The sequence below is a fragment of the Vulpes vulpes genome, chromosome 15, assembly GCF_048418805.1.
Source record: "Vulpes vulpes isolate BD-2025 chromosome 15, VulVul3, whole genome shotgun sequence".
Taxonomy (NCBI): Eukaryota; Metazoa; Chordata; class Mammalia; order Carnivora; family Canidae; genus Vulpes; species Vulpes vulpes.
This window is the reverse complement of record NC_132794.1, coordinates 69,330,961-69,357,192: the sequence shown is the minus strand read 5'-3', so window position 1 is coordinate 69,357,192 and position 26,232 is coordinate 69,330,961. Positions and strand designations below refer to the sequence as shown.

At 35.2% G+C, this 26,232-nt stretch overlaps 1 protein-coding gene across 1 annotated transcript in view; it reads left to right on the top strand.

Annotated features, from left to right (window-relative positions):
- The window catches only part of CLPX (caseinolytic mitochondrial matrix peptidase chaperone subunit X), a 44,979-nt gene extending 19,167 nt beyond the window's left edge, over nucleotides 1–25,812 (top strand). Inside the window, exons 4-14 of the mRNA XM_026008269.2 lie at nucleotides 3,451–3,605; nucleotides 5,209–5,368; nucleotides 6,760–6,801; nucleotides 12,114–12,290; nucleotides 12,905–13,069; nucleotides 13,881–13,969; nucleotides 14,961–15,125; nucleotides 18,751–19,050; nucleotides 20,682–20,774; nucleotides 22,552–22,658; nucleotides 24,064–25,812. Coding sequence (XP_025864054.1) covers nucleotides 3,451–3,605; nucleotides 5,209–5,368; nucleotides 6,760–6,801; nucleotides 12,114–12,290; nucleotides 12,905–13,069; nucleotides 13,881–13,969; nucleotides 14,961–15,125; nucleotides 18,751–19,050; nucleotides 20,682–20,774; nucleotides 22,552–22,658; nucleotides 24,064–24,154 — 1,544 coding nt within the window. The 3' untranslated portion in view covers nucleotides 24,155–25,812. The remainder of the gene's footprint in view (nucleotides 1–3,450; nucleotides 3,606–5,208; nucleotides 5,369–6,759; nucleotides 6,802–12,113; nucleotides 12,291–12,904; nucleotides 13,070–13,880; nucleotides 13,970–14,960; nucleotides 15,126–18,750; nucleotides 19,051–20,681; nucleotides 20,775–22,551; nucleotides 22,659–24,063) is intronic.
- Nucleotides 25,813–26,232: the final 420 nt, after the last annotated feature.

Here is a 26,232-nt window from a genome sequence, read left to right as displayed (position 1 = left end):
TTTGGTTTTGAGATTTTATGTTGGGCTCTGAAGAACTTTAATCAAATCTGAGAAGGTTTTTACTGAGGTAGTCTATCATTGGCATACTATACAAGCATGTTTACTGGGATTAAATTAGCATTCTGTATATAAAGAAATATACTTGTAATAATCATTTAAAGGAAAGTAGTTTAATTATCCCCTGATAATTTAACAAAATTAGATTTTGCCACTTGTCTTTAGGAGTAAAAAAGTAAGCATTGCAGTGCTTGTAGTATTTTTTTTCTAAAATAGCATTTTTATAAATAAAATTGAATTTGGGTATATGTTGATATGTTTCATTGTGAAAATGGTATTGTGATATTCCAGTACAATGTAAGCAACTCTTCTACATAAGCAAAGAGGGATGTGATTTGTTGGTGTTGAGCCTCTTTCCCTTTGACCTAATTTCTTTAGAGAAATATTTTGTTCTTGTGTTCTCAGGCCAGATAGATAATCCTGTCGTTCAGCTTGAACTAGATCAGAGGCTTCTCTCTGCCCTTTAATCCTTGCCTTGCTTACCATCAGTAACAGCCGTAAGGTGACAGTTCTTTATAAAGTTAAGGCATTGACTGTCTTTCCCGTAGGTGGGGAATGCTGATAATGTATTGAGGCTTGTGTGAATCAAAGGTGCTTGGAATAGCTTGGTCTTTTTCTTTAGGTAGGCATTTGCAGGTGATCAGGACATAGAAAACATGGATGATCTCTCTTCTAGCTTAAAAGTTGCTGCTAGAATTTATTCAGAATGTATTTTTGATTGATCTTGTGTTTAAGAATAGAGACATAAACATTAAATTGATTGAATTAATAGTTAGATTTATTTTTGAAATACAGAATTATTTTTTTAAGCTAGATTATTTTATGAAGATTTAGGTGTGCTTACTAGTACAGTTTTTCTGGTAATCTTTGTTTTTTTTTTAATATTTTATTTATTTATTCATGAGAGGCAGAGAGAGAGAGAGAGGCAGAGACACAGGCTCCGTGCAGGGAGCCCGACGTGGGACTCAATCCCGGGTCTCCAGGATCACACCCTGGGCTGAAGGTGGCGCTAAACCGCTGAGCCACCGGGGCTGCCCTCTGGTAATCTTTGGATAGGTAGTTATAATATTCCCAAAGGAGAGAGATTCTCACTTTTTTTTTTTAATTTTTTAAATTTAAATTCAATTTAATTAACATATAGTGTATTATTTGTTTCAGAGGTTGAATTCAGTGATTCATCAGTTGCATACAACACCCACTGATAAAAAAAAAACAAAACCCAGTGATCATTCCATCAAGTGTCCTCCTTAATGTCCATCACCCAGTTACCCCATCCTCCACCCCTTACCCCTCCAGTGACCCCCAATTTGTTTCCTATGGTTAAAAGTTTCTTATGGTTTGTCTCCCTCTCTGATTTGGTTGTTTTATTTTTTCATCTCTTCCCCCATGATCCTCTGTTTTGTTTCTTAAATTCCCCATGAGTGAGATCATATGATAATTGTCTTTCTTTGATCGACATATTTTGCTTGGCATAATATCTTCTAGATCTGTCAAGGTCGTGCAAATGGCAAGATTTCGTTCTTTTTGATGGCTGAGTAATATTCCTTTGTGCGTGTGTATACCACATCTTCTTTATCCATTCAGCTGTTGACAAACATCTGGGCTCTTTACATGTTTGTGGACATTGCTGCTATAAACATTGCGGTGTCTGTGCCTCTTTGGAGATTCTCATAGTTTTAAAAATTATTTTTCTTTGCAATTTTACCCATCTAGTTATATTACACAAAGGTAACACAAAAATGTATTATCCAGACCTACCAACATATCACTAATTCCTTTGTATCTTTTGCTCTGTATCTTTTTTTTTTTTTTTTAAGATTTAATCTATTTATTCATGAGAGATACACACAGAGAGGCAGAGACACAGGCAGAGGGAGAAACAGGCTCCTTGCAGAGAGCCCGATACGGGACTTGATCCCAGAACTTCAGGACCACTCCCCGAGCCAAAGGCAGACGCCCAACGGCTGACTCACCCAGGCATCCCTCTTTTGCTCTGTATTTTAGTAATCTGTGTGAGATTGTCTTCTGTGATGCTTTATACGGTCCCTGGTTACCATTAGTAGGATTAGGCTTGGAGAAGATTAAGGTGTATGTCCGTATACCTACATCCTATAGCTGGGTTTTAGAAGGAGAGAGAAAAAAAGCAATCACCTTTGGTTTAACACAGGATATTTCATAGTTGATGCATTGGAATCAAGACACCCTTTTAACCCTCACTTTTATTTATTAATTAAAAAAATTGTTTTGCCCTCACTTTTTTTTTTATTTTTTTAAAGATTTTTTTTTTAGTTTTTTTTTTTTTAATTTTTTATTTATTTTATGATAGTCACAGAGAGAACGAGAGAGGCAGAGACATAGGCAGAGGGAGAAGCAGGCTCCATGCACCGGGAGCCCGACATGGGATTCGATCCCAGGTCTCCAGGATCGCGCCCTGGGCCAAAGGCAGGCGCTAAACCACTGCGCCACCCAGGGATCCCTTTTGCCCTCACTTTTAATTGTTCCTGTGTTCTCAAAAGTTACATGATTATCTTTAAGTCAATATGAGTTGAGAATGTTATTTTGTTAATTTCTTAGTGGTTTTTAGGTCAAAGAAAAAGGAATTAGTGGAGTTTTTATTTATTTATTTTTTAAAGATTTCATTTATTTATTCATGAGGACACAGAGAGAGCAGCAGAGACATAGGCAAAGGGAGAAGCAGACTCCTTGCAGGGAGCCCGATGTGGAGCTCGATCCCCAGACCGGGGATCACACCCTGAGCCAAAGGCAGATGCTCAACTGCTGAGCCACCCAGCATCCCAAAGATGAGGTTTTAAAAATGCTCATAGCTTTAAAAAGAACCTAAAGAAAAAATACATATTTTTCTTTCTCTGTATATATATATATGTATGTATATATATACATGTATATGAATATAATACATACATATGTATGTATATATATGTATTTTACATTTTTAGGGATTAGAATTTTGATTTCTCTCTTTCAGCTTCTGTGTATATTTGAATTTTTCATAAGAAAATGTTGGAAAAATAGAATAATTTACTTGTGCTTTACTTTTATTCCACAATTTTGTCATTCAAGTATTTCAGTAAAATAAATGAATAATATTTTCATAGTGGTTGTTTTTTAATGAATGGGAAATTGAAAGAACATCAGTCTTTTCTCTTAATGAAGTATATCACAAAATGAAAGAACCTAGTGGAAATGAACAAATTGTGTTTTACCGAACTCACCTATCTTAGGTATAAATTTAAGTTGTTTGTTGTGGCTGGTGGAGTGAACTACAAGCCTACTTTTTTGTCGAATACATAGTTTTCATTTACAGTGAGTCCTTAAGGTTAAACACTATTTAAATTATTATTTTCCACTGCTGACCTTTCTTTTCTTTTACAGCATCAACCCGTTTTGTGAAGTGTGAAAAATGTCATCATTTTTTTGTTGTGCTATCTGAAGCAGACTCAAAGAAAAGCATAATTAAAGAACCTGAATCAGCAGCAGAAGCTGTAAAATTGGCATTCCAACAGAAACCACCTCCTCCCCCCAAAAAGGTATAGGTCTTAGCTTAGTTCTTTAAGTACTTTATCTTGAAAACACTTCATTGTCCCCCTCTTCCAGTTTATATTGGATCTTAATACTATTACCTAAACAAGTATTAAAATTTTAATATGAACTACATCTAGCTAAATTCTTTTTGATATTTGATACTTGGAATTTAGGTATGGGGTCTATTGCTCCTTTCCTATGTCATGATTACTGCATTCAATAGCAATGAAATATAGTTGGATGATTATTAAAATAGTGTTAATACTAAATCTAAAATGATATCCATAAAATTGAGCGGCTATGGATTTATTTTTCTTAGTTTGGACCCCTAAATAACACCAGCTTGCAGTTTCTCCCATAAATCAGTCTACTCTATGATAAAGCAGCCTCAGTCGAACAATGGAAGCAAATGATTTTTTTCATAGCCAGTGTGCCAGGGCTATCTTGTATAGCACTATGGCTTTTCTGGTGTGGGCTCCTACCAGGAGTCTCAGGTTGTACTCAGCCATATGAAATATGGCAGAGTGTATATCGCCTGCTCCGTTGGGTACTTGCATACTTAGATTATTTCTCATCCTCTGCCTCAGTGTAGCTTTTTTCTGCTGCATTATGACACCAGTGCAGTTATCTCTACCTCGAAATGTGCTATGACAGATTTAATAATACATGGATATAATTCATGAGGAATCAATAAGATCTTTAAAAACCATGGTAAAATGTGTATGGTCAACAACTAAAGAATTTGTTGTGTAAAAACAAATAATGTAATGAAAAATACAACTATTGACGTTTTATCCTCCACTAATTTGTGTAGACTTTAGACATCAGAGTTCAAAGATAGGCAACTTTATTTTTAGGAATTTGTATTAACAGTGAATTTCTATTTAGTAAAAGCCAGAATTTACCCCAGGTTCTAGGCTGTTCGCAATATCCAAGCCTCAAACAGAGCTTTAGTTTCTAACAGTAAAGTTTTTTGATCACCATCTAGATTAATGAGTAGCTTTAAAGTTAATGTCTGAGAAAAAAACTTTGTGAATATTCAAACATATAGATGCTGGTAATGGCTTTGATTATATAATGCCTTTTTAAAAAGGTAATTTTAAAAAAAAGGTAATTTATTTTTTTAAAGGTAATTTTATAACATGTTATCTTTGTAAAGAATATTATTCCTATGATTGAAAGAGGTATAGAAAGAATTTATTTTATTTTATTTTATTTTTTTTAAGAATTTATTTTAATGATGTACATTAATGGTGATATCTTTAGACCCATGGTGGCATATATAGGTTTTCTAAGTGACGTTAATTAAGTTTTAAAAATTAGGATTAGAATTAATGGCATTGTTTATAGAATAGAAAATGACAGAGCATTAGGAGAGTACAGTGATACTTTGTTAAGCTAAAGAACCAGTGAGTTGTGTTTTGTCCACTTAGGTTTGTAGCCTCTGAATCATTGCTACATAGGTATCATATCATTGGCATTTTGTTTTTGATGAGTCTTTGTTCAAATTTAAAACTGTAAGCAAATATGCTCAGTGTATAACTTCTTAATGTGTGTGTTTTTTAATGATTGCTCATAGTAAATTTTTCATAACTAATCATTTTTCAGATTTATAACTACCTCGACAAGTATGTTGTTGGCCAGTCATTTGCTAAGAAGGTGCTTTCGGTTGCTGTGTACAATCATTATAAGAGAATATATAACAATATCCCAGCTAATCTGAGACAGCAAGCAGAGGTTGAGAAGCAGACATCATTAACACCTAGAGGTTAGTGTTTTGATAACTGATCAAAATAGAGGTTACTGTGCTTAGAGGTAATCTTTATTTGCAACTCCTTGCTTTTGTCCTGAAATGCTTTTAGCTTAGTACAGCATCTTTCAAAGTACAGGCCTCTTCCCATTAGTGGATCATGAAATCATTTTGGTAGGTTAGGTTGCCAACAGCATTTTGTAAACAAAGTTAATAGATGTAAAGAGAAAATACCAGAGTACATTAACTTGTAGTTATGTATTCTTTTCATAAAACTTTTGTTTTCAGTTATATGTGCATGCATTCAGAGTCAGAGAGTAAAATGTATTTCTTATCAAGGGTCTTAGTGAAAAATGTTTGAAAGTTACTGGAGTAGAGATTGAGACATCATCTTTGAATTGTAGACTTGATCACAGCTAGTTCTCTATGACTGGATCATGTGCCTTGGTCAGAGATAATGTGAAGATAGATGGTAACTGTCATAGAACATATCTAGCATTCTTTCCTTTTTAGGCCCCAGCTACAGAGTGTAAGGTTAAGGGCAGACTTGTATAATTCATTTTTTTTTTAATTTTTTTTTTTTATTATTTATGATAGTCATCAGAGAGACAGAGAGAGAGGCAGAGACACAGGCAGAGAGAGAAGCAGGCTCCATGCACCGGGAGCCCGACGTGGGATTCGATCCTGGGTCTCCAGGATCGCGCCCTGGGCCAAAGGCAGGCGCTAAACCGCTGCGCCAGTTAGGGATCCCAGATTTGTATAATTCCTATTAAAGATAGATTCTTAAAAAAAAAAAAGATAGATTCTAATATACCAAACACTATATAATCAATTTACTGTAGACAATGTGTATTTTATTGATAGAATGATATTATTTTTAAAAAACGGAATAAAATGGAAATTTTTAAAGATGTTTTTGTTTTTAATTGGCTGGGATGCCCTGATTTCTTACTTAGGCCTGTAATCTATCATTTTATATTCTTTTAGTCATCATTTTACAATTTGAGGAATAAAGTCCAAGTAGTACTGTCTAGTCATGAAGCAAAATAGATTTTTTTCTGGTTTCTTCAGTCAGCAAATGAATAGTTAAGCCATTGTAGACATTGGGAAAGCAAATGGTTATATGGTATTAATGGCATGGGGGTTTAAACTTTTTTGAAGACTCAAATTAATACTACCCTTTTTAAAGTACCAACTTAGTATTTGGCAAACATGAATGTTAGCAACTGGATGTCCATCATTAACATGTTTGGGTTTTTTTAATATGGGGTTTTTAAACTAATACAAAATGTTAATGGACACAGTCTTTACATATATTTGGAAGAGGGCAAAAAAGTAAGATATTCCTTCTTTGTTGCTCTAAGCTAAACAAATATATATTTTCACATAATTTTATCCTCTTTTCTTAGAGTTAGAAATAAGAAGACGGGAGGATGAGTACAGATTTACAAGTAAGTGACCTCTCCTCACATCCTCCTCTGTAACCATTCTTCCTTTTGAGATTTACCTCATTGAAGTATGTCAGCAGTAGTAATGGTAGACGTGTATTTATTTATGTATTACGAAGAAAGATATTGTATATGAACATGTTTATGTATATGATACGTGATATATTTGGAACAGTTTTTCATAGCTAGTTTATTTAGTTTGTATATATTCAAATATTTGATTTTTCTGTTGTGATATTTCTTTTCTTTCTCTTTTTTTTTTTTTTTTTTTTTTTAATTTTTATTTATTTATGATAGTCACAGAGAGAGAGAGAGGCAGAGACATAGGCAGAGGGAGAAGCAGGCTCCATGCACCGGGAGCCCGATGTGGGATTCGATCCCGGGTCTCCAGGATCGCGCCCTGGGCCAAAGGCAGGCGCCAAACTGCTGCGCCACCCAGGGATCCCTCTCTTTTTTTTTTTTTAAGATTTTATTTATTCATGAGAGACACAGAGAGAGGCAGAGACACAGGTGAAGGAAGAAGCAGGCTCCACGCAGGGAGCCCGACATGGGACTCGATCCTGGGTCTCCAGGATCAGGCCCTGGGCTGAAGGTGGCGCTAAACTGCTGAGCCACCTGGGCTGAGCCACCCCGGCTGCCCTCTGTTGTGATTTTTCTTTTCTTTTTCTTTTTCTTTTTCTTTTTCTTTTTCTTTTTCTTTTTCTTTTTCTTTCTTTTTCTTTTCTATGTTCTTTTCTTTTCTTTTCTTTTCTTTTTTTTAAGGTTATTTATTTATTTATTTATTCATGAGAGACACACAGAGAGAGGCAGAGACACAGGCAGAGGGAGAAGCAAGCTCCATGCAGGGAGCCTGACGTGGGACTTGATCCCAGGTCTCCAGGATCACACCCCAGGCTGCAGGCAGCACTAAACTGCTGTGCCACCAGGGCTGCCCTGTTGTGATATTTCTTAAAGCTCAATGTAGAGAAATAAAATATATAGTTTTTCTCTATAAATATAGACCTTGTGCATGCTAACAGGAATTATATTTTTAAAAATCTGTAGCCTGCTGTTTTATATCCTTTTCCCCCCATACAATTGGAATTGCACTGCTTATATGTGACAGAAATTTTGGGGGAGGCAGATTATCTTCCAGCTTCCCTTTGCCAGACACACTTTATTTTTTATTTCTTTGATGTTTATGAAACTTGGTATAACCTTGCAAATTATGAATAAGCCCCCAACTCACTGTTTCCAGCCCTGGATGGCCCCTGTAAGCATCAGATGGTCTGATGGAGGGTGTGGAAGTACCTGATATTCCAAGAACTGTGACCATTCTGATGTCTTGCACCCATTCCTTTGGAGGTGGATATATAGTTGCTGCAGAGATGGTAAAAGGTTCATAAAAAGATTCACATGACCTTTTGTTTCAGTAATTAAAATAACAAAAGAACAAATAATAAACCATTCTAAATACTTTTCACTTCTAAGTTTGGTACTTCTACATTTGCCTTTGAACCAAGATATTTTTTTTAAAAAAATTATTTACTTATTTAGAGAGAGAGAGAGAGCACAAATGACCAGAATAGCTGGGAGAGGGAGAAAAAAGCTCAAGCAGGCTCCACACCTAGCATGAAGTTCAAGGGAGGGCTCGATCTCATGACTCTGAGATCATGACCTGAGCCAAAATCAAGAGTTGGACATTTACTTGACTGAGCCACCCAGCTGCCCCTAAACCAAGATATATTATATACCTCCTATTTGAAGTATACTATATATGCAGGATGGGCCAAGAGAATTAGTTTATCAACTGACATGAGATCTATTACATGTAATAAAATTGTATTCTTTCTAGTTACTTAAATTGTATGCAAATAATGATTATATCACATATGGTAAGATTAAATACAGTGCAGTAGAATTAGGTTATATATAAGAATGTGAGCTCTAAATAATAAACTTTAAGTCCATGTATAATTTGCTTTCTGATCCAAAGATATAATCAAATATGCTATTAATACTATATTCATAAATTTGGACAGAAAGCTAGTGAAACTATGAATTAGTAAAGGAAAGTCTATAGTGAATGTTTGAAAGTAATGCATGTAGTGATTTAATGTAACTTAAATGTTAACAAGTAACACTAGGAACTTGGGTAAAAGCAATTTGTGATTATATATATATTGATTGACTTGGTAAGTAATATTTTGAAAGCTTAAATAGAATTTATTTTCATGTATAGTTTCATCTTGTCCTTCCTATAGTTTTAGTTTCTAAAGTTAGGGCATTAAGCCAAAATGATACATAATCAAAATATTCTTTAAAGTTGCTGTTGGAAAACACATGTCAGAGATCAACATAGTACTCTCAGGAAGACTGATGGGTTTTTTTCCCATCACTGGAATATGTTTTTCTTCAGTTGAGCATGAGATGAAACAGTTGGCTTAATTACATTTGGGCTATGATGTAGAAATACTTAAACATTAGGAAAATAGCAAAACTGATAGCAAATTCTTTTATAACATTTATAAAACTCTGCCAGGCACAGTTCTAAGTGTTTTATATATTTTAGCTGGTTTAATCTTCCTAAAACCTGTGAGACTGAAACTATTATTTTCACCCCCATTTTATAGATAACATAACTAAAGTGCAGGAGTGCGTGGGTGGCTCAGTCAGTTGAGCACCTGCCTTTGGTTTAGGTCATGATCGCAGAATCCTGGGATTGGGTCCCATATCTGGCCAGGGAGCCTGCTTCTCCTCTCCCTCTCCTGCCACTCCCCCTGCTTGTGCTATCTTTCTGTCAAACAAACAAACAAATAAAATAAAATCTTTATTTTTTATTTATTTTTTAATTTTTATTTATTTATGATAGTCACACAGAGAGAGAGAGAGGCAGAGACACAGGCGGAGGGAGAAGCAGGCTCCATGCACCGAGAGCCCGACATGGGATTCGATCCCGGGTCTCCAGGATCGCGCCCTGGGCCAAAGGCAGGCGCCAAACTGCTGCACCACCCAGGGATCCCCCAAAATAAAATCTTTAAAAAAAAAACTGAGGTGCAGAAATTTTAAGTAATTTTTCCAGGACCACATGGTGAATGAGCTCCATGGAACATCTCAGAGAGATTATAGAGATTATAGAGAGCTGCTCATGCATTGAGAGAGATGCAGAAACTAACTGAAAGGACAGGAGAGTGATCTCAAGTTTACTTTGGAGCATATTTTTATGAAATGGAGTGACAAACATCATGTACTATTTAGATTATTCCTCTTTTTAAAATTTAAATTAAATCAGGGCACCTGAGTGGCTCATTTGGTTAAGTATCTGCCTTTGGCTCAGGTCAACATCTCAGGGTCATAAGATCTCAGGGTCTTGGGATTGAGCCCCTTGTTGGGCTCCCTGCTCAGCAGGGAGTGTTTCTCTCTTTCCCTCTGCTCCCCCCCCCCACTTGTGCACACTTTTCTCTCTCAAATAAATAAAATCTTGAAAAAAAAGCTTTTAACTTAAATATCATGTGTTAAGTACATTTATTCTGTGACTCCACTATAGTTCATATGAACAGACTCCTTGCTGAGTACAAAGCTCCATGACTGGCTAAATCTCACAACTGCGTGATCGTGGCATGAGCTGAAACCAAGACGACCAGGCGACTTACCGACTGAACCACCCAGGCACCCCTACAGTGCCTTTTTTTTTTTTTACAATGCCTATTTTTTTTTTAAAGATTTATTTATTTATTCATTCAGAGAGAGCGAGAGAGAGGCAGAGACACAGGAAGAGGGAGAAGCAGGCTCCATGCAGGGAGCCCGATGCGGGACTCGATCCGGGTCTCCAGGATCACACCCCAGGCTGCAGGCGGCGCTAAACTGCTGCGCCACCAGGGCTGCCCAACAATGCCTATTTTTGATGACTAGAATAACCATTTACTTTAACCATGACCTTAAGATATTTTGAAAGTGCCAGCCAGATGGAATAAGACCATAATAATAGTTATATGTGCTTAACATCTATTGGTTTGATTAAGATAGTAGTACATTGAGAAGTAGTGATATTCCTTTTTTTTTTTTTTTTAAAGATTTAGAGTGTGCACATGCATGTATGTGAATAGGGGGAGGGGTAGAGGGAAAGAGAGAATCCTCAAGCAGACTCCCGGGTGAGTACAGAGCTAGATGTGGGGCGATCCCAGGACCCTAAGATGATGATCTGAACCGAAATCAAGAGTTGGCTGCTCAACTGATTGAGCTACTCAGGTGCCCCAAAAGTACTGCTATTCTTAACCCACTCATTAGAAACAACCTAAAAATAAATCCAGAAAGCCTAAACAAGTAGGATATGAACATAAATACATTGCTCTTGAGAACCAAGAGCAATGTGGATATTTATAAATCTTGATAATTGAAAAAGACTGTTGGAATTCTTTCCTTCATCCAAGAGGGTAAGAACAAAGTTTGGCTTTTAGGCAACCAGTTGACAAACTGATAGTTCACCAGCAGTATCATTCCCATTTAGCTAAGTATTGTGTCTAAGTATTGAGAGCCTATAAAATAAAAAATTCAGATAGAGCCAAGGAGTCTTACCATATTTGTTTTCTCAGACTCACAAAATCATTTTTAGATGTGAAAAGAGACTGTAGAAGTCATATGTATTGATATTTTCACTTAATAGTTAAGGAAGCAGACCCAGTAAAGTTAAATGATTCACCATGGACCTATAAGTACACAGTGACAGAGAAAGACTAGAACCCAAGTTCCTCATTTCTCTGTTTTAGTCACTGTGTTCAGTGTGTTCAATGTTTTTCCCTTTATAGTCCTGCTTCATTTGTACTGAAAAAAATCTATATACATTTGTCTGTCTTTTAAAGTGCCTCCAAATCAATTGCATTTTATTCTTATACCTTCTAACCATGTATTTGAAATTGATAGGACAGGTATTATTTGCATTTATAGGTTAAGAAACAAAAACACAAAGTTTATATGACTTGCCCAGTATCATACTGCTATTTAGGCATAATAAAAAGACCAAAGTTTTGTGACCTCTAGCACTCTTCTTTTCCTTATACTGCCTTCTCATAAGTGAAATAGGCATTCCTCATGCAGATTTACATAAATAAAGAGGGTGAAAAGAATCCATTTACTTTGCTTGAGGTTCCCTGAATAATCGTTGTATGTTGTACATTTGTTACTAGACAATTTAAGGTTTTCTTCCTTTTTAGGTAAGACAATGTCAAAATATTTAAGTTTTTCTAAATATGTGATTGGTCTTAGATTTAGGGTTCTATTAGGAATTTTTTCAAGTAAAATCAAATGACACTCTAATAATTTCTTTGGCATTCTTTCAGAATTGCTTCAGATTGCTGGAATCAGTCCACACGGTAATGCTTTAGGAGCATCAATGCAGCAACAGGTAAACCAACAAATGCCTCAGGAAAAACGAGGAGGTGAAGTATTGGATTCTTCCCATGATGACATAAAACTTGAAAAGAGTAATATTTTGCTGCTTGGACCAACTGGGTCAGGTAAATAGCTTCCTGAAAAAAATACTCATTAAAAAAAATAGAATATAAGTGATTCTGTAACCTGTGTCTTAAATTAGGGGATTCTGGGTCTTGAGAAGAAAATCTAAGGCCAATTTTAGGGATACATTATTAGTATTTCTATATAGACTTCAAGCTGAATTTGAGGAATTGATACTGCCCTTTAGGCCAATCCCTTATGTCTTTTTTGTTTGTTTGTTTTAATTTAATATTTATTATTTACTTATTTATTTTAGAGAGAGAATGTGTATATGCACATGAGTGGGGGAAGGAACAAAGGGAGAGGGAGAGATTCCTCAAGCAGACTCCCCACTGAGTGCAGGACCTGGCTTGGTCTTGATCTAGATCCTGGGGCCCTGAGATCCTGACCCAAGCCAAAATCAAGAGTCAGAAGCCCAACTGACTGAGCCACCCAGGTGCCACCAATCCCTAACATCTTAATGGGAATAATAAAAATAACATAGCATCTAAATAATAGTAAAGATGTACAAGTAATTTTTTATTATCTACTATTTGGATTTAGTTTTACATTTTTGTAGGGGAATTGTATATCAACATCTTTTTAGTAAACTTTTAGTTGCTGTTTATATTTGTAGGTAAAACTCTGCTGGCACAAACTCTAGCTAAATGCCTTGATGTCCCTTTTGCTATCTGTGACTGTACAACTTTGACTCAGGCTGGATATGTAGGTGAAGATATTGAATCTGTGATTGCCAAACTGCTCCAAGATGCCAATTATAATGTAGAAAAAGCACAACAAGGTATGTTTTCAGTATAGCTTATCTTTCCCCAGATGTAGTCTATTGGGGAAGCATCTAATATTAAGAAATACTATAATTCTTGTTTTGAGTCAAAGAGTAAAATTCTGTAATTGTATAATGATGGCTATGTTAAACATTTTCCGCATACTAAAGGGCCACAAAGTTTGCTTTGTCTTCTTGTCATAAGATGTCAACTAGGGTGAAAACAGGCCAAATTACTATTCCATTGGATTCTTATGCTAACATTGTTTTTCCTGTTCTGACTCTCCTCTAGACTCCTAACCCTGGGGTAGGGTGGAAGAGGGGGCAAGGACAAGGGTAGGAGAGTACAAGATGAATCTAGAAACACATTTGCTTATTGACCTACAAGATGTCATAGATTCTGCATTTCACCTTTCCCCATCTATCATATGTTCTTGTTTACATGAAAAGCTTGACAGCCTGTCCAAATCCTTGATAAGAGTATAAATGGGAAAGAGCAAACATTTGCTAGTACCAGCACTGCATGTATTTCCTACTTCCCCACTATACTTCTGTCTTAGCTTCCTAGAGTAAAGAACCTGAAAACATTAGTAGATAATTAATATCAGAGAGAATTGGTTATTATACCCAAGTGATTACTCTAAAAATGAATTATAAAACATTTACACAAAATGTTGACTGAGAGAGTATATTTTTATGAAATTAAACTTGTATATGTTAAATGTGAAAGATTAAATAACCTTGCTCTCTAGCTACCTAGCCTTTTAAAACTGAGGTTATCTGTGTATATCTTTTTCATATTATAAATAGAATCCTCCTTAAATTATAGGAATTGTCTTTCTGGATGAAGTAGATAAGATTGGCAGTGTGCCAGGCATTCATCAGTTACGGGATGTAGGTGGAGAAGGCGTTCAGCAAGTAAGCAGTTGAATATTTTGTTCAAGCCCACTAAAAGGAAGGGAATACATCAACCTCCCAAATATTGTACGTTTGGTTTCACATTCAATTAGATTCTGTTTTGTTTATTTCTCCCACCCCAAACTCCACATACCATTTTTAAATAGTTCAGACCCTAAGAGAAAGCTGTTGGTGATTTTAAGTACCAAAATACTTTTCTTATGAAATTAAAAATAGTTGAAAGATTAGAAAAAATGAAATTTGATTTTTTTTTGTTGATTTTATTCTTTAGAGGCCCAGGTAAACATTTCTAGAAGACTCTTGAGAGTTCTGGTTCTAACTAGACATAAATGAAGTATGTACCAAGTACCTTATTCTTTTCACTTAGACAATCAGATAAAATTGTGGTTCCTCTATGTAGAGTCATAATTGAAGGCTTAATGATCTATTGGCCAGCTTTTTATTGGTAACTAATTATGATATAAACTACAGGGTAAGGAAAATTGCGTTCATTTTCATTTTGACCAAGACATAGAGATGTCACACTTATTAAATGTGCTGGATAATTTTTATAAAAGCATCTCAAAAAAATAAAATGAAATAAAAGCATCTCAAAATATAGGTAGTCTCAAAGTTTAACACTAGAAATAGAATAGAATTTTAATTTATATGAAAGACAGATTAACTATATTCAAATTTCGAATATTCCCACTGTGGTTGGCAACCATCTTACAGAGTCATAATTCTGACAGAATTATGTCTTTACCATCAAAAGCAGCCTTTTAGGTTGACTTTCCTGAGTGTATCAGGAGTCTATTCCAAATAAATTTACAAATTATTTATGTAATAGTACTTTAGATTTTCATGTTAGTTGTAGAAATGTGGGAGTTTTCTTTAATTATGCTCATTTACCATAACCACATATTATTTTCCCCTTTGAATCCCATTATCTAAAGTGTAATAAATAATACACTTATACAATGATGCTATAAATCATTTGTTCTTTATTTAGGGGTTATTAAAACTACTAGAAGGCACGATAGTTAATGTTCCAGAAAAGAATTCCCGCAAGTTACGTGGAGAAACAGTACAAGTTGATACAACAAACATCCTGTTTGTTGCATCTGGTGCTTTCAATGGCTTAGACAGAATCATCAGCAGGAGGAAAAATGAAAAGGTGAGTTTTTCTGAAGGGTAATAGGGTAGAGCACATTTGAAGTTATAGAGGATGGTTAGTCTTTTTTTTTTTTTTTTAAGATTTTATTTATATATTCATGAGAGAGACAGAGAGAGAGAGGCAGAGACACAGGCAGAGGGAGAAGCAGGCACCATGCAGAGAGCCTGACGTGGGATTCGATCCCAGGTCTCCAGGATCACGCCCTGGGCTGCAGGCGGCGCTAAACCACTGTGCCACCAGGGCTGCCCAGGGTTAGTCAGTTTCTATTTTCATGCCTGTTGACAGCCAGTTGTGGATTTTTAAAGAGTTAGGTTTCCTTAGAGCATACCAGAAATATATTCCTAGTTATATTTTTAATTTCAGAGTAATAAATTGGAAGATTTCTAAAGATACTTATTTAAAGTTCATTTTATTATTTAAAAAAAATTTTTAAAGTGCATTTAAAAAGACATTTTTGAAGTGTAACTTGATTATTTCAATTTTATTTTATTTTTTTAATATTTATTTGTTATTTATGATAGACATAGAGAGAGAGAGAGAGAGAGGCAGAGACACAGGAGGAGGGAGAAGCAGGCTCTATGCCAGGAGCCTGAGCGGGACTTGATCCCGGGACTCCAGGATCGCGCCCTGGGCCAAAGGCAGGCACTAAACCACTGAGCCACCCAGAGATCCCCCTCAATTTTATATTTTTATCTAAGGAGTTCTTTTGTTATTTGAAGTATCTGCATCACATCAGTAAAATTTCCATTTATGCCTTTTGTCGAGTTCACTGGAGACCAATAAATAAAGTTTGTCTCCATTGCCTCCACCCAAGAGTCTTATCATAGATTACCTCTGACATTCACAAAACAAGGGAACCAGTTTGGCGATTGGGGGAAGGGGTTGTTATCCCACCTAGTTTTATAGATGTTTTCTTAAACATTCTTTTTTTTTTTTGAAGATTTTATTCATGAGAGACACAGAGAGGCAGAGACGTAGGCAGAGGGAGAAGCAGGCTTCCCTGCAGGGAGTCTGATGTGGGACTCGATCCCAGGATCCCGGGATCATGACCTGAGTCAAAGGCAGACGCTCAACCACTGAGCCATCCAGGCGCTCCTAAACATTCTTGATTTTAACTTAAATAGCCTTGATTTTAACTGGAATTTATTTCTTCATATCTGCAAAGTACTTGTCCAGTACCTATTTGTTGATTGATTATAATAAAATGTAATGTCAACATAGTGTCAGGAAGCCCAAAACATACCAGTATTTATAACATAATATTCTACCTAAATGAATATTTCATAAATCAACTCTGCTACAGTTGTTTGCTTTAAGTCTCCTTGGTTTTGCACCCACTAGTTTAAATAGTTTATTAGCAGTAAAAAAACAATACTGCTAATGGGATGGTTGCCTATGATAGTTCCTTTGCATAGCCTAGATGAGAAAACACTCTTGTATGAGCCACATAATGCTGTTATTCCTTAGTACCCGACATTACTCAGCATGGATTAGGTTAGATTTTAATTTTTCATATTAGCTAATTTGTTATTCTTACTTTTGAAATTCTGCATAAATTACCCTAACAAATTAGAAAGAAGAAATTATTTCTTTGTGTGTGTGTGAGAGAGAGAAAGGGAGGGAGGGAGGGAGGGAGATAACTTTATATTTAAAATTCCGGGAGCACCTGGCTGGCAACTTTTGATCTTGGGATCATGAGTTTAAGACCCACATTGGGAGTAAGAGTTTACTTAAGTTTTGTAACCAAAGACAAGAACCATGTTCTGATACTTAAAATTAGTACTTTGAAAAATAATTTGAAGGTAGTAGAAAAGGACAGTTAAAAGTAATGTCAAGAAAGAGATCAGAAACATGTAGAAAGAAGGTTTAGTCCTAGGTCATTTGAACTTCTTAATGAAAAGTAGGGAGAAGAAAAAAAAAGAGAGAGAGAGAAAAAAAAAAAAGAAAGAGGAAAAAAAAAAGAAAAGTAGGGAGAAATCAGGGCTCCAATCAAGTAGGGCTCCAGTTCTCATTACCTGAAAGAGGAAGTATATGAGGTCTTCAGGAGAGACACAGTTTAAAAAAGAGTTTGTCATATACATCTTTATGGAAAAGAGACAGAGATGTAAGAAAGTCTTCAATAGTAATTTTATAGAAGATTAAATACGTTCATGTGGCTATTGTTTTTATCAGCCCTTGTTGGAAGCCAGGGGTACAATATTAAATAATACACCTGTGTAGTAACCTATCAGACTGCTTGTTCTCCTAATAAGTACTCTTGCCTTCCCTGGTGCTCTCCCTTACCCAATCCAGTTGGCAAATCTGTGTTCATCTTTTAAGACTCAGTGAAACTTTCTTGATGACCTCCTACCGTCCATCCCTCCCCAGTATGTGCCTCTTTCTCTCCTTTCTGCTGCTACAGTTTCCTGGATAGTTGTCCTTCATTGCACCTGTGATACTCTGATTCCTTTGTGGGTTCTCACTCTAAATAAACCCTTTTAGGGTAATGGCTATCTTCAGATTTGTGTTTGCAGTGTTTTATAATAATGCTTTGTAAATGTTTATATAAATTACATTAAATAAATATTTATTTTTTACTATATATGCTTATATGTATAATAAATGCTTACTAATGTTTAAAATACTGAATGGAAAGTATTTTTTTTTCTGATATACTGTTCATGTATACTGCTTAGAGAATCAGAGGAATGAATTTTTAACTTAGGCTATTTTCTCAAATACCATGTTCTCTTTTGGACAAAAGCTGTATGACTTATCAAAATTAAACTTTCTGACAATTGCCTGGAGTATAATTCTTTTATATTGAGTATTATTCTTTTATATTCTTTTATATCGAGACCCATACACCTTAGATACTCAGCACCCCCCCCCCCCTTTTTTTTAAAACAATGGATGCAGGGTTTTGTTGTGTTTTTTTTTTTAAGATTTTATTTTATTTTTTTAAGTAATCTCTACATCCAGTGAGGGGCTCTTACTCACAAACCCAAGATCTAGAATCATATGCTCTACAAAGTTAGCATTCTCATTTGATATCATTCTTATATGTTTTTTATAGAATCAGAATTATTCTAACTTATAGGTTGATGTGTGCAACCTCAAATCATTTTAATAGAATGCTTAGCAGTGATTTAAGATATTTGTGTGTAATTTTCTTATAAGGCTCCTTGTTCTATAGGCACTAGTACTATTTACAATGTTACAAAATTAATTATGATTACAAAATAATTATTGTCTCTATTTTTACAGTTCATAACACATTTTAGAAACCACACTAGTGTAGAAGTCTCAGAAAAACCCTGCACCATCATTATCTGAGTTCTAAGGTACCTCCCTTCATAGTTTTTACCTATCTACTTTTACTAGAATTCATTCTTTGAGAGTTAGTTACTAAACGATGATTTAGTTCTCCATTCTAAAGGCAGATAAGCCTGAGTTCGAGTCCTGACTTCACTGCTTACAAGGAGAACTTTGTCAAGGTACTTAACCTTTCAAAGCTCATTTTATTCATTTGTAAAATGTGAATGATAATAGAACTTTCATCTGTTGCAAAGGTCACGTGAGATACTTATTCAAAGTACTAATTCAATGCAACATCATTTTATTTACATCTGTCTTTTCTTGGTAGTATCTTGGATTTGGAACACCGTCTAATCTGGGAAAAGGCAGAAGGGCTGCAGCTGCTGCAGACCTTGCCAATCGAAGTGGAGAATCAAATACTCACCAAGACATTGAAGAAAAAGATCGATTATTACGTCATGTAGAAGCAAGAGATCTCATTGAATTTGGCATGATTCCTGAGTTTGTGGGACGGTTGCCTGTGGTAGTTCCTTTGCATAGCCTAGATGAGAAAACACTTGTACAAATACTAACTGAGCCACGTAATGCTGTTATTCCTCAGTACCAGGCCTTATTCAGCATGGATAAGGTTAGATTTTTATTTTTCCTAGTTAATTTATAGATTTTTGCTATTGAAACTCTGCGTAAATTAGCTTAACAAAAAGTAAAAGCAATCCTGCTTATCTGGAATACCAGACTATTCCTTACTAAATCCAGATTTAGGCATCAGGGAAGGCACATTGTGTTGTATTAGACATTTAGGAGTTGGCTTTGTTTTTTTCCTAATTATAAATTGTCACTGAGGTTGAAGCCCAAGGATATATTGAGAGAGAAATTATGCCAGCAGCCTAGTCCCAACCCCTTGGGTCAGACACACGGGATTGTTCTTTCAGCCTTAAAATTCTAAATGCTTTTGTTGCAACATACTGTGTGTACTTTCATTTACTTTTGTCTAAAGTTCTATCACCTTCCACATCTATATTTCTGTAGCCAGACATTCAATCCCACAAGCCCACACATCTGATCATATAGCATATGTTTTGGGTTTTATGAACTTAGTGTCTCTAAATATTAGTTTCCTTCTCTTCATTCCATTGCCTCTACCTCACGTCAGTCTCCTTTATCATTCTTTACCTTGGCCCATGCATTTGGCTCCTAAAAGGTCTCCCTGTCTCAAGTCTTTTTCTGACCACTACCACCATTATATTCCATTTTACTTCCAGAATGGATCATTTATATTATTAAACATAGTGCCCAGCAAATAGATAATAAGTTCTTAATAAATATGTAGTGAAGGAATAAACACAAAGCTAGTTCTTTTACTCCTCTCCTTAAATCCTTCAGTGGTCCCCTTGCTTTGTTTAATGCCCCTACATTGGTGCTCCCTTAGCACCACATGCATACACTGCTGTAAATGCTAATTTGCTGATTTGTCACCACCTAGTAGACTTAAGTTCCTTGAGGGTGAAGATGGTAATTCCTCATTCCATCTGTAGTATGTACACACACAGGGGCCAAATAAATGTTGAATAAAGTCCTAGAAAGTCCATATTAATCTAGAAAACCTCTTCAAGGACTAATGACAAACTTGTGATTCAAAATACTGTTATCCCATAAAAAAAAAAATACTGTTATCTTCTCATAGGCTAATTGACAGAAACAAGTGGTTAAAGGCAAGGCTGTAAAGTACCATGAGAGATAATTACCTTAAATTCTACATTTTCTAGAAGTAGAAATTGATAACCAAAATTACCTTAATACCAAGATCTTGTGAAGTCTGATGTTCCAAAGTATTTTGGTGGCTTTTTTTTTGGTATGTTAAAAATCTTGTGATTTTTAAAAATTTGTCGTAATTTAGAGAGAGTTGTCTAAAGTTTTGCCTTTGTTCTTTAGGATAAGAGGTTAGTAACACTCTTTAAAATGAATAATGAGTGTTTTCTAGGAGAAAGTGATGGTCAAAAAATGCTTTTAGTCTGAAAGGGAATAAGGTCAGTCAAGATGGAAAGATTCTGACTCCATGTTTCTAAGTATTAGTGAATCAGTGTACTTAATCTGCTTGAACTTATTTCTTTGTCTGTAAAGTTAGGGCATTAGTCCCTTTTTGTTCTACAAAGACTAGAGATGATGGTAGATAGTTAATACATCAAAGGCTATATGGTTATATTAGGAAAATATAATGAATTATTATCTAAGTTCTCATTTCTTTTTATATGTTTGTAGTGTGAACTGAATGTTACTGAGGATGCTTTGAAAGCTATAGCCAGATTGGCACTAGAACGAAAAACAGGTGCACGAGGTCTTCGGTCCATAATGGTAAGTTGGTGTTATTATACAAAAACTAGATTATTTTCTTGGTCTCAGTTTTGCAAATATTAAGCCTCCGTGTTATTTCTTTGGACGTATATCCAGAGAATTGGCCTGATATTGTTTCTTGTGATTTTTTTGTTTTGGTCTCAGTAGATTATATTTTTATTATAAAAAAGGAACTCTAAAGTGTTTGCAACAGGGCCATCTGGGTGGCTCAGTTAAGTGTCTGACTTAATTTCAGCTCAGGTCATGATCTCAGGTTGCCTATTTAAGATCCTCTTTCCTGGATGCCTGGGTGGCTCAGCAGTTTAGGGCCTGCCTTTGGCCCAGGGCGTGATCCTGGAGTCCCAGGATTAAGTCCCACATCGGGCTCCCTGCATGAACCTGCTTCTCCCTCTTCTTTGTCTCTGCCTCTCTCTCTCTGTGTGTGTCTCATGAATAAATAAATTAAATCTTAAAAAAAAAAAAAAGTCATAATACCATTAATGAGATAGAGAAAATCAGGATTCTGGGAAGGAGAATTTAGAAAATTTTACTCAGGCCTTTTATTTTTATTTTTTAATTTTTTTTTACTCAGGCCTTTTAACTAACATCCCCAGAGCACCTTCTGAGACCCACTGAAATCCTCATTCTTGTCTGTTTGAAATTAGGTGGCAGATACCAAGATATTTTACTCTTAAATTCATTATGATAATGAACTATTCTTTTTTCCTTTCTCTTTCTCTCTCTCTCTCTCTCTCTCTCTCTCTTTCTTTCTTTCTGAGAGAGCGTGAGCAGAGAAGGGGAGAGGCAGAAGGAGAGGGAAAGAGAATCTTAATTAAACAGGCTCCATGCCCAGCGTACAGCCTGACTCAGGGCTTGATCTTACCACCCTGAGATCATGACCTGAGCTGAAATCAAGAGTCAGACACTTGATCATCTGAGCCACCCAGGCACCCTGTGAACTCAATATTTTTTACTCCATTACAAATTCTAGAGACTCAGTCTATTTTCTGCCATCACCCACTTTTTTCTTTATAGTGCTCTCTTCCCTACTGTACTGCTCTGGCTGTACAGTGGGTTACTGTTTTCCTGTCTACTCCCAAAGCAAGCACGTGTTCCTATTCTCTTTTAAGGATTTCAGTGTTAGTTATTACTTCTCTTATCTCAGTAACACTTTTTGATTGGAACTACACATTTATCACAGACAGTTTGAAATTATATTCTCTAATGAAGTCCTGGACTTCAGGTGTTACTGATTAAGAACAGATTTATAAGAATGCAAAGTAGAAGAGTATGTGATATAGTTAACATTTTTGAAGAAATTTTATGCACTCAACCAGTACTTTCCTTAAGATCTACTGCAGCCCTGTTGAAACACACACTTATTTGAAGTCCTAGTTCAAATTAAAGAATTTGGTAGAGATGGTTTAGGATTAAATCATTTTCAAAGTAAAGAATACCAATTGACTTCTTTGGTAATAGAATATGTAAAGAATTCTGAGTAACACCTGAATCCAGAAGGATAGTCTTATTATATGTGCATGGTGATCTAAGAAGGCAGAACTACAGAGAAAATAGCTTTCTCTTATAGAATGAATTCTCTCTGAATTTAGTTAACAGCTGCTTTAATATGAAAAATATGAAATCTTTTTATATTGATTTTTTTCAACATTCAGTTCCTGTACAAATTAGGGATTCAGTAATACTTGAGTTAATGAATTTGATTGGTGGCCTATAGAACCTAAGTATTTTGTATGTAATCTGAGTTTTCCTTGTAATTCATTACTTTATATCTCTTTAGGAAAAGCTGTTACTAGAACCAATGTTCGAAGTTCCTAATTCTGATATTGTATGTGTGGAGGTTGACAAAGAAGTAGTAGAAGGGAAAAAGGAGCCAGGATATATCCGGTAAAGTATATTATAAAGCTTGAACAAATCTAAAACTTAAATTCACCTCTTTATTGCTATGGTTTATTGGTCTGTCACAAAAATTGCATAAACATTTTTCTATTCATAAGAGAGCAATAATCTCATAAATTTTCTGTAGAAAAAATGTTCTAATTTTGGTTTATAAAATAACAGCATTTTGTGAGTCTTTGAAAATGATCTTCAGAATTAGCCTGCACTTTTTCCCCCTAAGGAAGAAGTATCAAAAGAGACATAAAAGTCAGTCAAATAAAGAGATTTAAATGAACTTTGCTGCTAATTGTCATTTATGAATGACTTGTTTGATGTCGGTTGACATATCTTCCACTGCTTCATTTATTTATACCAGGAGTCAGCAGAGTTTCTTGTAAAGAGCTAGATGAATATTTGAGGACCATACAGTCTGTATTGCAGCTACTCACCACTGCCCTCAGAGCACAATTGCAGCCCTAGGTAATTGTAAATGAGTGAGCATGTTGGTGTTCCATTAAATCTTTATTTATGAAAACAGATGATGGGCTTTATTTGGGCTGCAGCTGTAGTTCACTGACCCCTGATCTATTCAATGAGTATTTGTTACACAGCACTTGACATTAATGTTACATACCAGAAATTAGATTTCTGTTTTAACTAAGTCACAATGTATCTTATGTTTTATGTTTACTTATCTTCTGGGATAACTTAGGAGTTAGTTGATTGATTAGTTATTCAGAGACTGGGATGACTTAGGAGGTAGTTGATTGGCTATTCAGAGACATAATCTTTTATTGGTTATGTATAAAGAAATTGTGGTTTGATCGTAATTTTGGCTCATTTGAGTCAAATCGGATTTGGTCGGAAGCTATTGACTTCTTTACTATAGTTATATGCTAAATGTCAAGCCTTTGAGTTGAAATAATAGATTCATACTTTTTTGGTGGAGAAATGGATTTTTTTTTTTAAGATTTTATTTATTCGAGAGAGAGAGAGAGAGGCAGAGACATAGGCAGACTGGGAAGCAGGCTCCATGCAGGGAGCCTGCTGCAGGGCTCCATCTTAGGACTCTAGGATCACACCCTGAGCCGAAGGCAGACGCTCAACCACTGAGCCACCCAGGCATCCCGAGAAATGGACTTTTTAAGACTTTGCAGTTGAAGCCTTGTCAATTTATTTCAGTAATAAATCTCTTAGGGAATATATTGGGAAAATTACAACTCTTGGTTATGTGGTCTCAGTGTTTCCCATATTTCACCACTAAGCAATTTGATTATTAAAAGCGCTCACAATATTTCCTTGTTTGTGTGTTTTTTCTAGCTATGTGGATTAATTTATTATTTTGAGTCTAGAAATCATGTTTACCCCTGATTTTTATTAAAAAACAAAACAAAACAACTGCTGTTTATTATAGGGCTCCAACAAAAGAATCATCTGAAGAAGAGTATGACTCTGGAGTTGAAGAAGAAGGATGGCCTCGCCAAGCAGATGCAGCAAACAGCTAAACTGTCAGAGACTTCTGTCTTGTATATAAAACTTTTCCTTCTTTTGTTTAGGATCATAACTGTCTCTACAGTCTGACATTAAAAGCATTGCATCTATCTTGGATAGCATACATGGTCAGAAGCCTTTAGGATAAAAATCAGATCATGTATATTATGTAACATCACATTGATTTATACAGAGGACGTTACGTGGACTTTAATGATACAGTGTTCAGAGATAAAATGTACATTATTTTGGTTCAGTTTTTTTTAAATATGCTTTAACAAAATACTTAGGAGTTCCTTTAAGCAATGCAGGTGTTGCAATAACTGTGGATTTTACAATAATGTTACTCTACAAATGGGAAAATAAATTCTTTAAAATTAAAGATTGGGATACCATTTTTTAGTTTAACCTTTTTTCTACCCATATCTATTACCTGAAAATATTGGAATTTTATTCATCTTAAAAATTGGAACAGGTAGTCTCCAAGTATTTAAAAATTTCATGGAAAAAGTACCCTTAAGAACCATATTTTGCTGATTTATTTAGCTATGTTCTTAGTCTTATCTGCTAATGCATGATACCAACAACCCAGTTGGTACTATAGAAAAGGCCATTCCCTTGCTGCCTTGTCTTGATTTATTTTCCATCTTTAATCCATTTCAGTATGATGAATGTGCAGATGGAATTGAAGTCTGACTTCAATCTTCAGGAAAAGACCATCTAATTCTAAAAGTAACATGCAGCATCAATCATAGTAACAGTCATGTGCTAAACTATTCTAATATCCACTTAGCTTAAAGTGCTCAGCTAATTCTGTTTTGTTTTGTTTTTTTTGGTGCTAGGTATGTGTCTAATTCCCATTGAAGAAAATCTGTGCTTTGCTATCAACAGAAATGAATGTGTTCACGCTAAAATATACGTTATTAACTCCATTATATAACAAAACTAAACAGTGGGAGAAATTTGGAGGGGTTTAATAATGAAAGTTATTTCATTTGATTCTATAAATATCAAAATATTTGGGTACCTTTTAAGCTTAATGATGATATAAATTTCCATACTATTCATTCAGTTCAAACTCATTTGAAATTGTTACATTAAAAAAAAAAAAGAAATTGTTACATTTAAATATTTGTTTTCATTATTTGGTTTATAGACGCTTGAATTTTCCTGTCACCCCCTTTTTCTTAGGAAAAGAACTTTAAGCTATTAGCAAATTCTAAATCCTATTGGTGAAAAATTGGGCTTTCTATGATAATAGATGTGACATATGTATTTATGGCTGGGTAGGACCAGAAATGCACTTTTGCAGAGTCTTTAAGCTTGGTTGCTATAAAATGGAACAGAAACAGGTATTCTTCTTAGTCTTTATTAATGGTTAAAGTTCTTCTCAGGAAGTCTTTCATATTATAACTGTTCATTATCTTTCTTTTATAGTATCATCATTTCCCTTTTTGTAGAGTGAAAATTGGAGTAGCTACTAAATATATTAAGGTTAATCCTCCAGAAATGGACTGGGAGACATTTTAGTCACAACAACTTACATTTGGTTTTGGAAGTTGTTAACAAAGCATAATTGATGTTTTTAAATCAAACAAACTGAGTATAACTACGATTTGTATCTTGAAACTTATGTTTTGGCATTTGAATAAAACAGAAGTACTAAATGAAAGTCAGTGTGGTAGTATGTCCATATGCAGTACCATTTTAAAAAGGACACATATCACGAGCTGCTTTATTCTAGTGACTGGTTAATCTTGGCACTTTCATATCCTTCTAATAAATTCTCCTAGTTGTAGATTCCACAAAGTTCTGTTATTAAAGTTTATGTTAAATATTTATTGAAAACTTGCACTTAAATGTCCTGCATGGGCCCCACACTAGATAAATAAGACCAAGTTTTTCAAGAGGATTACTAGTCTATGAGGAGAAGCAAACACAAATATCTGTACATCACAATAATGGAAGTGAGATAGGTACCAGATGGGGTGACACAAAAAGTAGGTGGCCCAGATGGATGTGGAAGATCAAGTAGGAATTTGCCAGAAAGAAATAATGAAAATTAAATCAAAATCTTGACAAATGTAAACAA